Source organism: Salvelinus fontinalis, chromosome 7, assembly GCF_029448725.1.
Source record: "Salvelinus fontinalis isolate EN_2023a chromosome 7, ASM2944872v1, whole genome shotgun sequence".
Lineage (NCBI taxonomy): Eukaryota > Metazoa > Chordata > Actinopteri > Salmoniformes > Salmonidae > Salvelinus > Salvelinus fontinalis.
In genome coordinates, this window is record NC_074671.1 from 23843630 (window position 1) to 23858239 (window position 14610).

The following is a 14610-nucleotide window of genomic DNA, read 5'->3' on the forward strand; positions in this document are numbered from 1 at the left end:
AGACATACATTTCCAATCACACCCACCTTGCTCATCAGACCCGTCAGCGAACCCACAGTCCAGGCGTCCGTCACACACGCGGCTGGCAGGCAGGCAGCGCCCGCTGGCACACTGGAACTCCCCCGGCGGGCACAGGGGCATAGGGGTGGCAGGCCCACAGAACTCCTCGTCTGATTGGTCGGCACAGTCCGGGTGCCCGTCACAGCGCAGCGCCAGGTCCACACAGGGCCCGCTGGCACAGCGGTATTGCCCCGGGGCACAGGTGGACGGGCACAGCTCGTCAGAGCCGTCACCGCAGTCGTCCTCGTTGTCACACACCCATAGGGAGGGGACGCAGCGTCCCCCCGTGCACAGGAACTCTGACTCCTGACAGGAGGAGGGAGGTGGGCACGGGGAGCCCTCACATTGCCATAAGCCCTCAGTACATGAGCTGAAAGACCGCAGATATACAGAATACATCAAACCCATAAAAACACCTTCCAGGTAGACATAAACCCACAGGGCAAAACCTAACAGGACTTACTATCGAAGTTAGTATCCTTTCTATTCATTCACCCAGCCACAGAACCTACTACAAAACATATTCACACAACTAATAAAATGTTCCTCTCAGGTGTGTAAAATGACAAAATCAGTCTAGCTGAACTGAGAGCCATGTGTTAGTAAGTATCAGTTTTAACACCCCAAATGAAAAGCCCACATGTCAAATTGGCCTCACACGACACGGGGGATGGTTTGAGTTGAGCCGATAGGCGAGGGGACAGACTGACCAGTTCTGGCAGTGCTGGGTGATGCTTGCCCCGGGTGGGAAAACAGAGGCTGCCCACTCACACGGACAGAGCGAGGGCGCCACGCAGCCTTCCCCTGTAGGGGGAGACAGAGTCAGGGCAAGGATATGATAAAACATGGAGAGTTTCTGGGGCGTGCAGGGTATTGTTCCAGCTAGGCACTAACACATCGCATCTAATCAACACCCTGAATGGAAGTCCATGATAAGTTGAACCAGGTGTCTTAATGCTGGGGTAGAATAAAAGCCTGCACATCCCCAGGCGCTCTCCAAGACCGGCGTGAATGATGACAGACGGGAAGGAACTCTAAACTGGATTGAGATGTAGCCCTTGTTGTCTTACTGTGGCGGAGAGTGCCCGCGGGGCAGAAGCAGCCCTCCACACAGGAGAAGGCTCCACACTGGGAGTCAGGGCTCTGGGCTTCACTGGGACAGGTGGGAGAACAAGCCGGCCCACAGGCCTCATAAACCAGACCATTCTCACACTGCAGGGCTACACAGAGGAGGAGGAGGGTGGAGAGAGGGCGGGAGGAATGGAAAGAGTTCATTTGCATTTTGTCACGCAGGGTGTAAACATGTGTAAAAAGGTCTATCCAAGGTCTATCCAATTCAAATGAATGTTGCTCAATCAGTGTCAATGTCCAATCTGTGTGTGTGTGTGTGTGTGTGTGTGTGTGTGTGTGTGTGTGTGTGTGTGTGTGTGTGTGTGTGTGTGTGTGTGTGTTTGTGAGTGTGTGTGTGTGTGTGTGTGTGTGTGTGTGTGTGTGTGTGTGTGTGTGTGTGTGTGTGTGTGTGTGTGTGTGTGTGTGTGTGTGTGTGTGTGTGTGTGTGTGTGTCAAGAAGAGAAGCTGTACACACGGCAGAGTTCCTGGGACCGCCAGGGGATGTAGACACCACGCCGGTTACACTCCTCAGCGTAGGCAGCGATGGCTGTACACAGACACTCACAGTCCCCCCCAGAGTCACATCTAACACACACAGAGAACAGGGATTATCACATTGTGCTTCATAACGAGTCATTAGTAGATTAAACACCTGTATTGGAATAGGATACTGGTGTTATAAACGTGACCTAATTATGTAATAACCGCTCTCACCTCTATTTAACCTGTTCTGCTATCAATTTTGTTTTAGGACGTGTGACCCTTTTGGACTGATGCATTGTTAGATTTGTGGAAGCTATGCAATCCTTAATAGCACCTCCCCAGTTTGTGATTTAAAGGTTAGCAACTCACCCACAAGCATCAAAGACGCACCAGTCATAGTACTGCTGGTAGGGCACCTCAGGGTGGCACAGAGAAAACAGGTCCTGGGTGATGACAGCACACCTCTTCCTCCCCCACGTCACCCTGTGAGGGTTGATCTGGAACAGGGGACAAAGGTTAACTTCTCTAGGATAGGGGGCAGCATTTTCACGTTTGGATGAAAAGCATACCCAAATTAAACTGCCAGCTACTCATCCCCAGAAGATAAGATATATTATTATTCGAGTTGGATAGAAAACACTCTGAAGTTTCTAAAACTGTTTGAATCATGTCTGTGAGTATAACAGAACTTATTTAGCAGGCAAAACCCTGAGGACTAACCATTCAGATTCTTTTTTTTTTGAGGTCACTACAGATTTCTAATTGACCTTCTTGCAGTTCCTACTGCTTCCACTGGATGTCAACAGTCTTTAGAAATTGGTTGAGGGTTTCTCCTTTGTGTAATGAAGAAGTACGACCATCTTGAACGAGGGTCACTCGAAGAGGTGCATGACCAGAAAGCTAGCTACAGTTTGTTTTAATCCTGTATTGAACACAGATCATCCCGTCTTCAATTTTATTGATTATTTACGTTAAAAAATACCTAAAGTTGTATTACAAAAGTAATTTGAAATGTTTTGGCAAAGTTTACATGTAACTTCTGAGATATTTTGTAGTCACGTTTCACAAGAAGGAACCGGTGTTTTTCTGGATCAAACGCGCCAAATAAATGGACATTTTGGATATATATTGACGGAATTAATCGAACAAAAGGACCATTTGTGATGTTTATGGGACATATTGGAGTGCCAACAACAGAAGCTCATCAAAGGTAAGGCATGAATTATATTTTTATTTCTGTGTTTTGTGTCGCGCCTGGAGGGTTGAAATATGCTTCTCTCTCTTTGTTTACTATGGCGCTAACTCAGATAATAGCATTGTTTGCTTTCGCCGAAAAGCCTATTTGAATTTTGACATGTTGGCTGGATTCCCACCCGTGTATCTTTCATGTGTGATTTAATGAAATTTAGATTTTTATAGTAATTTATTTGAATTTGGCGCTCTGCATTTTCTCTGGCTTTTGGCCAAGTGAGACACTAGCGTCCCGCCTAAAGCCTGTTGAGGCTAGGGGGTGCTGTTGTCACTATTTATGGAAATCGTGTAATTTTTGAAACGGCTTCCTACTAAATTCTTGATCGTACAATATGCATATTATTATTATTATTATTGGATAGAAAACAGTCTCTAGTTTCTATAGCCGTTGAAATTTTGTCTCTGAGTGGAACAGAACTCATTCTACAGCAATTTCCCTGACATGGAGTCAGATTTCACACATTTTGGCCCCTGATCTGGAGTCAGTTAAAAGGCCACTGTTATTGCTATGAGTATACAGACACTGCTTACGTCTTCCCCTGGATGCCTTTACGTGATGACGATTTGAATGGTATCGATTGCGCAATCACAGCCCCTATAAAACAAAAACACGTGTAGGTAGGAACTCTTTTCCAGATGCGTCAGGCGCACGGAGGACACCGACCTACTCTTTTTCCAAGCATTAGTGTAGCCAGTTATATTTCTCCGGTCATGTTTCTACTCGTTATAGGAGTTAAAAACATCATAAGGTAGTTAATTTAAACCGTTTTATAGCAATTTATATCCGTTTAGTGCGATTTTGGGACATTTATTTCTGAGACACTGTGAATCTCTGGGCACGGTTCCAGTTCATGCCGAACGCAATGGGCATTTCTACATGGCAAGAGGACAGCTTTCGACCAAAAGACGATTAGACCCAAGAAAGGATTCTTTGCCCAAGATTCTGATGGAAGAACAGCTCAAAGTAGGAACAATTTATTATGATAAATCGTGTTTCTGTCGAGAAATGTTAATCGCTTATGACGCCATCTTGCTAGACGTAGCTTCGCTTGGCGCAAACTGTATTGAAAAGTAAGGATAATTTAAAAAATGTAAATCAGCGATTGTATTAAGAATTAAATTGTCTATCAATCGCTGTCCACCCTATATTTTTTTGTCACGTTTATGAGTATTTATGTATACGACTAGATCACTGTCTAATATGGCGCACGACATTGTCTGACCAGCTGGGCAACTTTTGTCATTGTCTAACCATTATTTTGGTGGCTAAATATGCACATTTTCGAACAAACTGTATATGTATGTTGTAATGTGATGTTACAGGAGTGTCATCTGAAGAATTCTGAGAAAGTTAGTGAAAAAATTCATATATTTTGGCGATGTTTACGTTATCGCTCTCTTTGGCTAGAATCAATGCTCTGGTAACGTTTGCATATGTGGTATGCTAATATAACGATTTATTGTGTTTTCGCTGTAAGACACTTAGAAAATCTGAAATATTGTCTGTATTCAAGGATCTGTGTCTTTCGATTAGTGTATGCTGTGTATTTTTACGAAATGTCTGATGATTAGTAATTAGGTAAACACCTTGCTCTATATATTTATTCTAGTCCATTTGTGATGGTGGGTGCAATTGTAAACTATGACATCTACCTGAAATATGCACATTTTTCTAACAAAACCTATCCTATACCATAAATATGTTATCAGACTGTCATCTGATGAGTTTTTTTCTTGGTTAGTGGCTATCAATATCTTAGTTTAGCCGAATTGGTGATAGCTACTGGTGTTGGTGGACAAATAAAAGATGGTGTCTTATGCTAATGAGTTTAGCTAATAGATTTATATCTTTACATATTGTGTCTTCCCTGTAAAATATTTTAAAAATCGGACATGTTGGCTGGATTCACACGATCTGTGTCTTTCATTAGCTGTACTGGACTTTAATGTGTGAAAGTTAAATATTTAAAAAAAATAAAAAAATTGAATTTCGCGGCTCTGCCTTTTCAGTGGAATGTGGGGGGGGCGGCACCCCAGTCCTAGACAGGCGCCTAAACTCAGATTTTGGGATATAAATATGAACTTTACCGAACAAAACATACATGTATTGTGTAACATGAAGTCGTATGAGTGTCATCTGATGAAGATCATCAAGTGATTAATTTTATCTCTATTTCTGCTTCTTTGGCTGGAGAAATGGCTGTGTTTTTCTGTGGCTATGTACTGACCTAACATAATCTCAAGGTGTGCTTTCACCGTAAATCCTTTTGGAAATCAGACATGTTGGCTGGATTCAGAACAAGCGTAGCTTTAATTTGGTGTCTTTCATGTGTGATTTCATGAAAGTTAGATTTTTATAGTCATTTATTTGAATTTGGCGCGCATATCCCAGAGAAGTTAGCGTCCCACATATCCCAGAGAAGTTAAGGTGTGTGTGTGTGCGTGCGTGCGTGCGTGCGTGCGTGCGTGCGTGTGTGTGTGTGTGTGTGTGCGCGCGCGTGTGTGTGTGTGTGTGTGTGTGTGTGTGTGTGCCACTCACAGTGCATGGGTCTCGAAGGTCCTGGTCTTGAACATCCGGGCAGGAGGGGCTGACCTTCCAGGAGTTGCCAAACAGCTCGGCTGTAGACTCCACACTACCCTGACGCGTGGTGAAGTCATTCTCTGTGTCCCCGTCAAAGTTCCCACACAGACCCCCCACTCGCCCTCTCAGGTGAGCCGCGAGACGCACGTATACACGCATGCCTGGAGGAGTGGAGGAGAATGGTCAGGACTTCAGACTATGTTTGCTTTGTCAATAATCACCGTCAATGGTCACCATCAATGGTCACAGTCAATGGTCATAGTCAATGGTCACAGTCAATGGTCACCGTCAATGGTCACAGTCAATGGTCACAGTCAATCAAATCAAATTGTATTTGTCACATGCGCCGAATACAACAGGTGTAGACCTAACAGTGAAATGCTTACTTAAAAGACCTATACCAACACCGCAGTTTTAAGAAACATAAGATAAGATAGATAAGCAGACAAGTACATATAAGTAGATAAGTAGATAAGTAAATAGATAGGTAAAATAACTGTAGCGAGGCTATACAGGGTCAATGTGCGGGGGCACTGGTTAGTCGAGGTAATTGAGATAATATGTACATGTAGGTAGAGTTAAAATGACTACGCATAGATAATAAACAGAGAGTAGCAGGGGGGAGCAATGCAAATAGTGGGGGGGGGGGGCAATGGGTAGCCATTTGATTAGCTCTTCAGGAGTCTTTTGGCTCGTGGGTAGAAGCTGTTTAGAAGCCTCTTGGACCTAGATTTGGCGCTCCGGTACCGCTTGCCATGCGGTAGCAGAGAGAACAGTCTATGACTAGGGTGGCTGGAGTCTTTGATCATTTTTAGGGCCTTCCTCTAACACCGCCTGGTATAGAGGATGGATGGCAGGAAGCTTGGCCACAGCGATGTACTGGGCCGTACGCACTACCCTCTGTTGTGCCTTGCGGTCGAATGCTGAGCAGTTGCCATACCAGGCGGTGATGAAACCAGTCAGGATGCTCTCAATGGTGCAGCTGTATAACTTTTTGAGGATCTGAGGACCCGTGACAAATCTTTTCAGTCTCCTGAGGGGGAATAGGCTTTGCCGTGCCCTTTTTTTTCACCTTTATTTAACCAGGTAAGCTAGTTGAGAACAAGTTCTCATTTACAACTGCGACCTGGCCAAGATAAAGCAAAGAAGTGCGACACTAACAACACAGAGTTACACATGGGATAAACAAGCGTACAGTCAATAACAATAGAGAAAAAAAAGCCTATATACAGTGTGTACAAATGGCATGAGGAGGTAAGGCAATAGATAGGCCATAGTAGCGAAGCAATTACAATTTAGCAGATTAACACTGGAGTGATAGATGAGCAGATGATGATGAGCAGATGATGGTGTGTAAGAAAACGTAACAAAACGGATGGCACTGTGATAGACTACATCCAATTTGCTGAGTAGAGTATTGGAAGCTATTTTGTAGATGACGAAGTCGAGGATCGGTAGGATGGTCAGTTTTACTAGGGTAAGTTTGGTGGCGTGAGTGAAGGAAGCTTTGTTGCGAAATAGAAAGCCGATTCTAGATTTGATTTTGGATTGAAGATGTTTGATATGAGTCTGGAAAGAGAGTTTACAGTCTAGCCAGACACCTAGGTATTTGTAGTTGTCCATGTATTCTGGGTCAGAACAGTCCAGAGTAGTGATGCTAGTTGGGCGGACGGGTGCGGACAGCGAACGGTTGAAAAGCATGCATTTGGTTTTACTAGCATTTAAGAGCAGTTGGAGGCCACGGAAGGAGAGTTGTATGGCATTGAAGCTCGTTTGGAGGTTAGTTAACACAGTGTCCAAAGAAGGGCCAGATGTTTACAGAATGGTGTCGTCTGTGTAGAGGTGGATCAGGGAATCACCCGCAGCAAGAGCGACATCGTTGATATATACAGAGATTGAACCATGTGGTACCCCCATAGAGACTGCCAAAGGTCCGGACAACAGGCCCTCCGATTTGACACACTGAACTCTGTCTGCGAAGTAGTTGGTGAACCAGGCGAGGCAGTCATTTGAGAAACCAAGAATACGGTGATTGACAGAGTTGAAAGCCCTGGCCAGGTTGATGAAGACGGCTGCACAGTACTGTCTTTTATCAATGGCGGTTATGATATTGTTTAGTACCTTGAGCGTGGCTGAGGTGCACCCATGACCAGCTCTGAATCCGGATTGCACAGCGGAGAAGGTAAGGTGGGATTCGAAATGGTCAGTGATCTGTTTATTAACTTGGCTTTCAAAGACTTTAGAAAGGCAGGGCAGGATGGATATAGGTCTATAACAGTTTGGGTCTAGAGTGTTACCCCTTTGAAGAGGGGGATGATCGCGGCAGCTTTCCAATCTTTTGGGATCTCGGACGATACGAAAGAGAGGTTGAACAGACTGGTAATAGGGGTTGCAACAATGACGGCGGATAATTTTAGAAAGAGAGGGTCCCGATTGTCTAGCCCAGCTGATTTATAAGGGTCCAGGTTTTGCAGCTCTTTCAGAACATCTGCGATCTGGATTTGGGTGAAGGAGAAGCTGGGGAGGCTCGGGCAAGTAGCTGCGGGGGGTGCGGAGATGTTGGCCGGGGTTGGGGTAGCCAGAAGGAAAACATGGCCAGCCATAGAGAAATGCTTATTGAAATTTTCGGTTAACATGGATTTATCGGTGGTGACCGTGTTACCTAGCCTCAGTACAGTGGGCAGCTGGGAGGAGATGCTCTTGTTCTCCATGAACTTTACAGCGTCCCAAAACCTATTGGAGTTAGAGCTACAGGATGCAAATTTCTGTTTGAAAAAGCTAGCCTTTTCTTTCCTGACTGACGTGTGTATTTGTTCCTGACTTCCCTGAACAGTTGCATATCTTCACAACTGTCTTGGTGTGTTTGGACCATGATAGTTTGTTGGTGATGTGGACACCAAGGAACTTGAAGCTCTCAACCTGCTCCACTAATGATCACCAGTGTGTGTGTGTGTTTGTATGTATGTGTGTGTGTGTGTGTGTGTGTGTGTGTGTGTGTGTGTGTGTGTGTGTGTGTGTGTGTGTGTGTGTGTGTGTGTGTGTGTGTGTGTGTGTGTCTGTGTGTGTGTCTGTGTGTGTGTGGTTGTGTGTGTCTTGGTATTCCCTACCTCCGTCCCAGAGCAGAGTGACCCCCAGGCGGGAGGAGAGGGACACAAACAGACCCACTCTCTCCAGAGTCAGACCGCTGCCAGAGTACGACTTGGGTAGAGTCACAGGCATGCTATTCACTGTCACGGCTTTACCTGTCACACACAGGGACATAATGGTTAACTGCTTTAGTCTGTATTGTTTTCATCCTGATATGTTTATAGCTAACATCACGAGGAGTGACTTTATAACATGCAACATTGTATTTATATCTCTCAAAGTACCTTCTCTCACGTACCATCCATCCATCCACCCTCCAACCTCTACCCCTCCCTCTCATCAGAACTCCCTCCCTCTACCCTCCCCCTCTATCCCCCATCCCTCCCTCCCTCTCATCCCAACTCCCTCCGTCTACCCCTCCCCCTTCCATCCTCCCTCCCTACCTCTACCCCCCCTATCGTCCCTGCTCCCTCCCTTTACCCCTACCCCTTTCCACCCCCCTTCCTCCCTCCCTCTCTTCTCCCACTCCCATTCTGTCCTTCTCTCTCCCTCCCTCCCCCTCTCCCCTCCCTCCCTTCCTCTCCTTCCCTCTCTCCCCTCTCCCCTCCCCCCGTCCCTCCCTTACCTCTTAGCAGGTGGATGGCAGTGTTGCCCACACTGAGGCTGACTGACTTGGTGCAGGTGACCCCCGTGCTGCCACAGGGCACGTTCTCCGCCGTCACACTGAACAGACCGCCCGCTTCCTGCGCCAGCACATACTCACAGTCGCCCAGAAAGGAGAAGCAGCGTCCGTCGAACGTCACATAGTGAGGGTCACCCGTTGCCACGCAGGTCCCCGCACATAGGGACTGGCCGCAGTGCCAGCGGCGCTCCTTGCATATGCTGTAGGGAAAGCCAAAATCCCAGGCAATGAGGAGTTAAAGACACTGATGTGCATTTTGTTTGAAATATTGATACCATCTAATTCCATAGTGCCAATGTACTGTAATCATTTTGGATCGAGGCCTGCATATTTCTCCTAGTGCATATAGTTTAATAGCTTCATCAGATCAGACATCATGGACATGGACTTCAGACCACTTTTGCACAGTATATAGCTAACTGAGAAATGTAGAATTTGGTTTGAACTATCCTTTTAAGATTCACTGTATTGCCATTCAGAGTTCTAGTGCTCTTTATGGTTATAAAGTGAACCGTTTATTGCTCCCATTTGTTAAACACGTGTTAACCTAGGTGCTTACCACGTGTTGCAGTCTTTGGTGATTGTGTCATTGTTGTAGTACAGTCGACCATTATGGTGACACGGACACTGCTCTGGGAGGACACAGTGACTGCCCTGGGGTGGCAGGAAAATATATACGGGAACGGAAATAATGCAGACAATTACATTGATAGAAGCCATAATCTATCTGCAATTATAAAGCTGATTGTCTATGGCTGAGGGGTGACACGTTTTAATGCTTAGTTTGTGTCTGGAGTTATTCATTGTAATATTTAATTGCTGAGACATTTCTACTTCATTCTCTATGTGCTGAGACGGGAGGAACGAACATCCAGGTAGGAGGAGGGAGGGACCCACCAGCAGGACGGTCCCATGGGGGCAGACACAGCCTGCTCGGGGCTCTTGGCAGGGGGAGGTTGGGGGTCCAGGGGATGCCTGTCCCGGTGCGTCCAGACTGGAGCAGGTGAGTAGACAGGAGCGTGGAGAGAAGACCAAAGAGCCTGGACACTGGGCTACCTCTGGACACACCTCCTTTGTGCAGTTCCATACCCCACGCTCACACACACTACAGAGAGGGGAGGAAAGTAAATGGGAGAGAGATAAAAACAGAGAAATAAGTGTGTGTGTGTGTGTGTGTGTGTGTGTGTGTGTGTGTGTGTGTGTGTGTGTGTGTGTGTGTGTGTGTGTGTGTGTGTGTGTGTGTGTGTGTGTGTGTGTGTGGGGGGGGGGGGGGGGGGGGCACTAGCTTGTGCAACACCACACTCAAGGTACATGTGCACAGGTCAATCTTTTAATTATCTAAGCCAATCCAAAAGCTGAATACAAACTCCACATTACCACACTAATTTCAAACGGGTAATTAAAATGTCAGTTAGGGTGGCAAGTAAAGGACTGCTGTTCAGGGCTATATAACCAGTATGCACCAGCCCGTTGACTCTTGCTGTTATGTGGCAAAGAAATGCAATGAAATCAACCTATCCTGACGCAGCAGAGAGCAGACCATAGAGTGATTTCATCAGAGCTCTTACACCACTGAGATTGGATGAGGGACGAACAAACGGATAACACATTGGAAGTTTACCCAGTTACATATCACAGAACCATATCATGCCACTGCTTGCAAAAAACCTCAACGTATATGGAGACATACATCAAGGTGTATAAAAGATTTATTCACTATTTATTAATAAACACAGGTTTATATATGGACCCCTATGGTAAAGTGTCACCAGGAAGTGAATAGTTTGCACAATGAACGCACTACTGCGTTACACAATGGCCCTTCACCGCCATAACTAATTTGAGCTTGAACGACCACACAGTTGACACAATGTTTGTTTTCATCCGATTTTTAGCGACAAAGCTATTCAACAAAGTCTACGGCGTCTACAAATGCCAATGGTTCCATTGGTAGACAAAGTATTTCTGTATCTGCCTTAGGCCTATCTGCCCTGAGGTCAAAGATAACTTTTGCTGACTCATGCCTACCTTCCATTTATGAGAGCTGTTCACCAGCTTCAGACGATAAAGACCTTCACACGCTGTGCCGCCTTCACATGCCATGTCGGTCACAAAGAGACACAGCGTTTATGGCAGAGATTGTAAAAATCGACCGGGTAACTAAGTTAATTATTATGCCATTCTGTATCTAATTTTCCTTCTCTCTGCTTTTTATTTCTTTCTTTCGCTCTATTTTTCTTTCTCTCTCTTTCCATCTGTAAGGTTAGAATTATAGGGATATTGCTTGGGTCTGTATCTGGTGTCTGAAGAATTATCGGGTAGACACCAGGTCAGCCAAGTCACCCTGTGCCTCAAAAGAAAGTGCTGCAATGCAACATCTTCAGTAAAGAGAAAAAGAAGACAATGAAACATACTAAAAAGCCCAGGATCATTGTTGGGTTGAGTGGGGAAATGATAAACCAGGGCATTCAACAAGTCATTTGACTCTTGACCCCTAGGCACGAACCAGGTGTTGCAGTTGTTATGGACGGTACTACCAGGCTGGTACAGCTTGTTTCCCCGCATGCATGGGCACATGGAGACGGGCACACACTGGCCCTTGTCATCCTGTGCCAGGCCTGGAGGGCACTGGCAGCCTGGCACGCAGCTCCGGTTGCTCTGCTCACAGCTCCAGCCCTGCCGGAGGTCAGTACAGGAACCACCGCATGGCCAACCACACTCCTGGTACACCTGCCCCCCTGAACACTGCACCGCTGGAGGAGAGTGGAAGAGTATTGGAAAACGTACATGTATGTTTTCATATTTGATCGGAGTGTTTAACTGATCATTTTCAGAACCTTTGACATTACACAGATTGTGCCCCCAATATTCCAGACGATAGTCAAACCTCCCACTGACATTGGAACATTGTGTAGCGTATTAGGTATATAAACATTGGCTGTTACGGCAGAAGGTGTGGTTGCGCCAGCTGACAGGCACGCCCTCCTGGGCGCAGTGGTGGGCGTAGGCGGTGAGGACAGTACACTGGCAGGGCCTCTGGGGGCCACAGCCACACACCTCGGTCAGACACAGACGCAGGTAGGGCTCCCTCTCCACCACGTCATGACAGGCCTCCAGAGACCAGAGAGAGAGAGATGGAGAAATACACTCATTGTTGGAATGAGCTTTACATTTAAACACTGTCAAAATTGACAATTTTACTTGGAAGACAAGAGAGGTGCTTTTGTTTTGTATTGAGCAGCACACGCACGCACGCACACAAACACACACACACACACCTGGAACACAGAGCTGTGTATGACAGAGCAGACAATCTCTGCGTACTGTCTCCTCTGGCCGTAGGAGCCACAGGGGTCCAGCAGGGCATCCTGGGGGGGAAGACAGTCCCCTGTGGTGAACTTAGCAGCGAAGGAGGAGACAGTGTTCTCTACGTCCCCCTCGGGAGTCGTGAAGTCATCGTGCTGATTCCAGGTCAATGTACCACACAACCCTCGGATCTGGAGGAAAACACACATCAATTCAATACCACCACAGAGGATGCATTTGAAACAGGCAGCCCAATTCGGAACTTTTGACAATAATTGGTCTTTTGACCAATCAGATCTTTTGACAATAATTGAGCAACAGATCAGAATTGGGCTGCCTGTGTAAACACAACCAGAGAGTCAGGACCTTGGTTTGGTAAAGAATTAAGTTAGAGTGGGAGCAAGGTAGAGTTTTACCTTGTGAGCAAAGCCAGGCTGCAGGGTGATGAGGGCCAGGGGCCCGTCCAGATGCCACAGGAGCTGTGCCCCGAACGTCTGGACCACCAGGAAGGAGGATGAGGACCTCCGCACCACCAAGTCCCCCGTCACCACTGGCAGCACCTCCCTTTGGCCATTCAGGGTCACTGCACCTGGAACAGGACAACAAAGCATCACATATTTTGTTTTCCTGCATAGAGGGCGCTGCACCAGCCAGTTCAAACTGATTGGTTGATTGACTGATTGACTGATTAAAAACACATTCCAGACAACACCAATGCAATGGCAATAAACAGAAGTTATGTCAGCCCACCTGTGTCGGTGATGGTCACCGTGGTACGTAGAGCGGTGACAGATATCTCTCTCAGACAGCCCTGTCCGCCACCCACCACACACTCTCCACCTCGAATGCTCACTACCAGCTTCCTGTCCACAAAGTCCTGCATATACACAACAAATGTTTTCCCTCCAATAAACAGACTTAGACACTAGCAAAGACACATAGATGTGTCTTGTGATCTTCAAATTTCAGGAAGAAAAACTTAAGATGTCTCCAATTAACTAACAGCTAATCAAAAGCCTAACTTTTCACGAGAGCCATCGGGGTTTGATACTGACAGATTCTAAAGGAGCAATATGTAATAAGACAAAGGAAAAATGTCAGATGATGTCTTGAGTGACACTTTCTACAGGAAATGTGCCTTTAACTTAGCATAATACACAAATCCCCATAGAAATCTGTCAGTTTAAGCTAGAGATATTTGTTTTTGCATTGGTTGTGCCTCAATCCATCGCATCCGCCTACGTAACACTTTCGCATCTGCGTTGAAAAGTGACAGAGCTAGAGCGATGTTTGTCAGACCATGAGACATCCCGAAAATCGGTCTTCTCACAAAATTGTCTGTAGAGTCCGAACGGTTTGGCCTACAAACCATTTTTCATCTCAATGGAAAGATGAGACTCTCACGAACATGATGGTGTTCTCCGTTTTGCTCTACGACCCTCACAAGTGTCTTGGGACTCGTCTGAAGTCGGTAGAGCCGATCTGCCAACTTCTGTCTGTAACGTCCGAACCATTTGAGCTACATACCAATATGACTCCTCTGTGTAAAGGTTTCACTCTCACGAACATGTACATGTCAGTTGTTTCTTTAAACAATTCCATATAGCTTACTAGCACCCCTTCCCCACCCCTCCCCCGGCTTAGACTCTTATGGGTTAACTTTCAGTTATATCCAGTTACTATAGAGACGGTTCCTGATGGCATCTTACCTCTATGGCAGTGAAGCCACAGTCCCCTCCCTGCAGAGAGTACCTCTTCTTGTCGAAGGTAGACACCTGCAAACCACCCATTAGGCTGCACTGGGCAGCACACCTCTCCCCTGAACACTGCCACGCACCTGCTCGACACACACTGAGACGGGGGACACAGAGAGAGAGAATGAGATTTAGAGGGAGCAAGTAAGAGTGGGGGGGGGTTGTCGGAGAGGGGCGAGAGAGAGAGACAATGAGAGAGAGAAAAGAAAGGTATGAAGGGGGGTGATAGGGAGGGATGGGTCGGAAGAGAGGACATTAAAAAAAAAACATATTAATGAATGAGGACCCCTTAAAGC

The 14610-nt window shown here is 46.3% G+C and overlaps 1 protein-coding gene across 1 annotated transcript in view; it reads right to left on the reverse strand.

Moving 5' to 3' along the window:
• Window positions 1-14610, reverse strand: part of sspo (SCO-spondin) — a 78601-nt gene that overhangs the window by 58821 nt on the left and 5170 nt on the right. The window contains exons 13-28 of the mRNA XM_055928779.1: window positions 14270-14411; window positions 13311-13437; window positions 12977-13149; window positions 12533-12751; window positions 12200-12365; window positions 11761-12007; window positions 10152-10359; window positions 9814-9908; window positions 9198-9454; window positions 8593-8727; window positions 5444-5646; window positions 2023-2150; window positions 1646-1755; window positions 1131-1280; window positions 771-864; window positions 27-430 (exon numbers count right to left, since the gene is read on the reverse strand). Of these exons, the coding sequence (XP_055784754.1) occupies window positions 27-430; window positions 771-864; window positions 1131-1280; window positions 1646-1755; window positions 2023-2150; window positions 5444-5646; window positions 8593-8727; window positions 9198-9454; window positions 9814-9908; window positions 10152-10359; window positions 11761-12007; window positions 12200-12365; window positions 12533-12751; window positions 12977-13149; window positions 13311-13437; window positions 14270-14411 (2858 nt within the window). The remainder of the gene's footprint in view (window positions 1-26; window positions 431-770; window positions 865-1130; window positions 1281-1645; window positions 1756-2022; window positions 2151-5443; window positions 5647-8592; window positions 8728-9197; window positions 9455-9813; window positions 9909-10151; window positions 10360-11760; window positions 12008-12199; window positions 12366-12532; window positions 12752-12976; window positions 13150-13310; window positions 13438-14269; window positions 14412-14610) is intronic.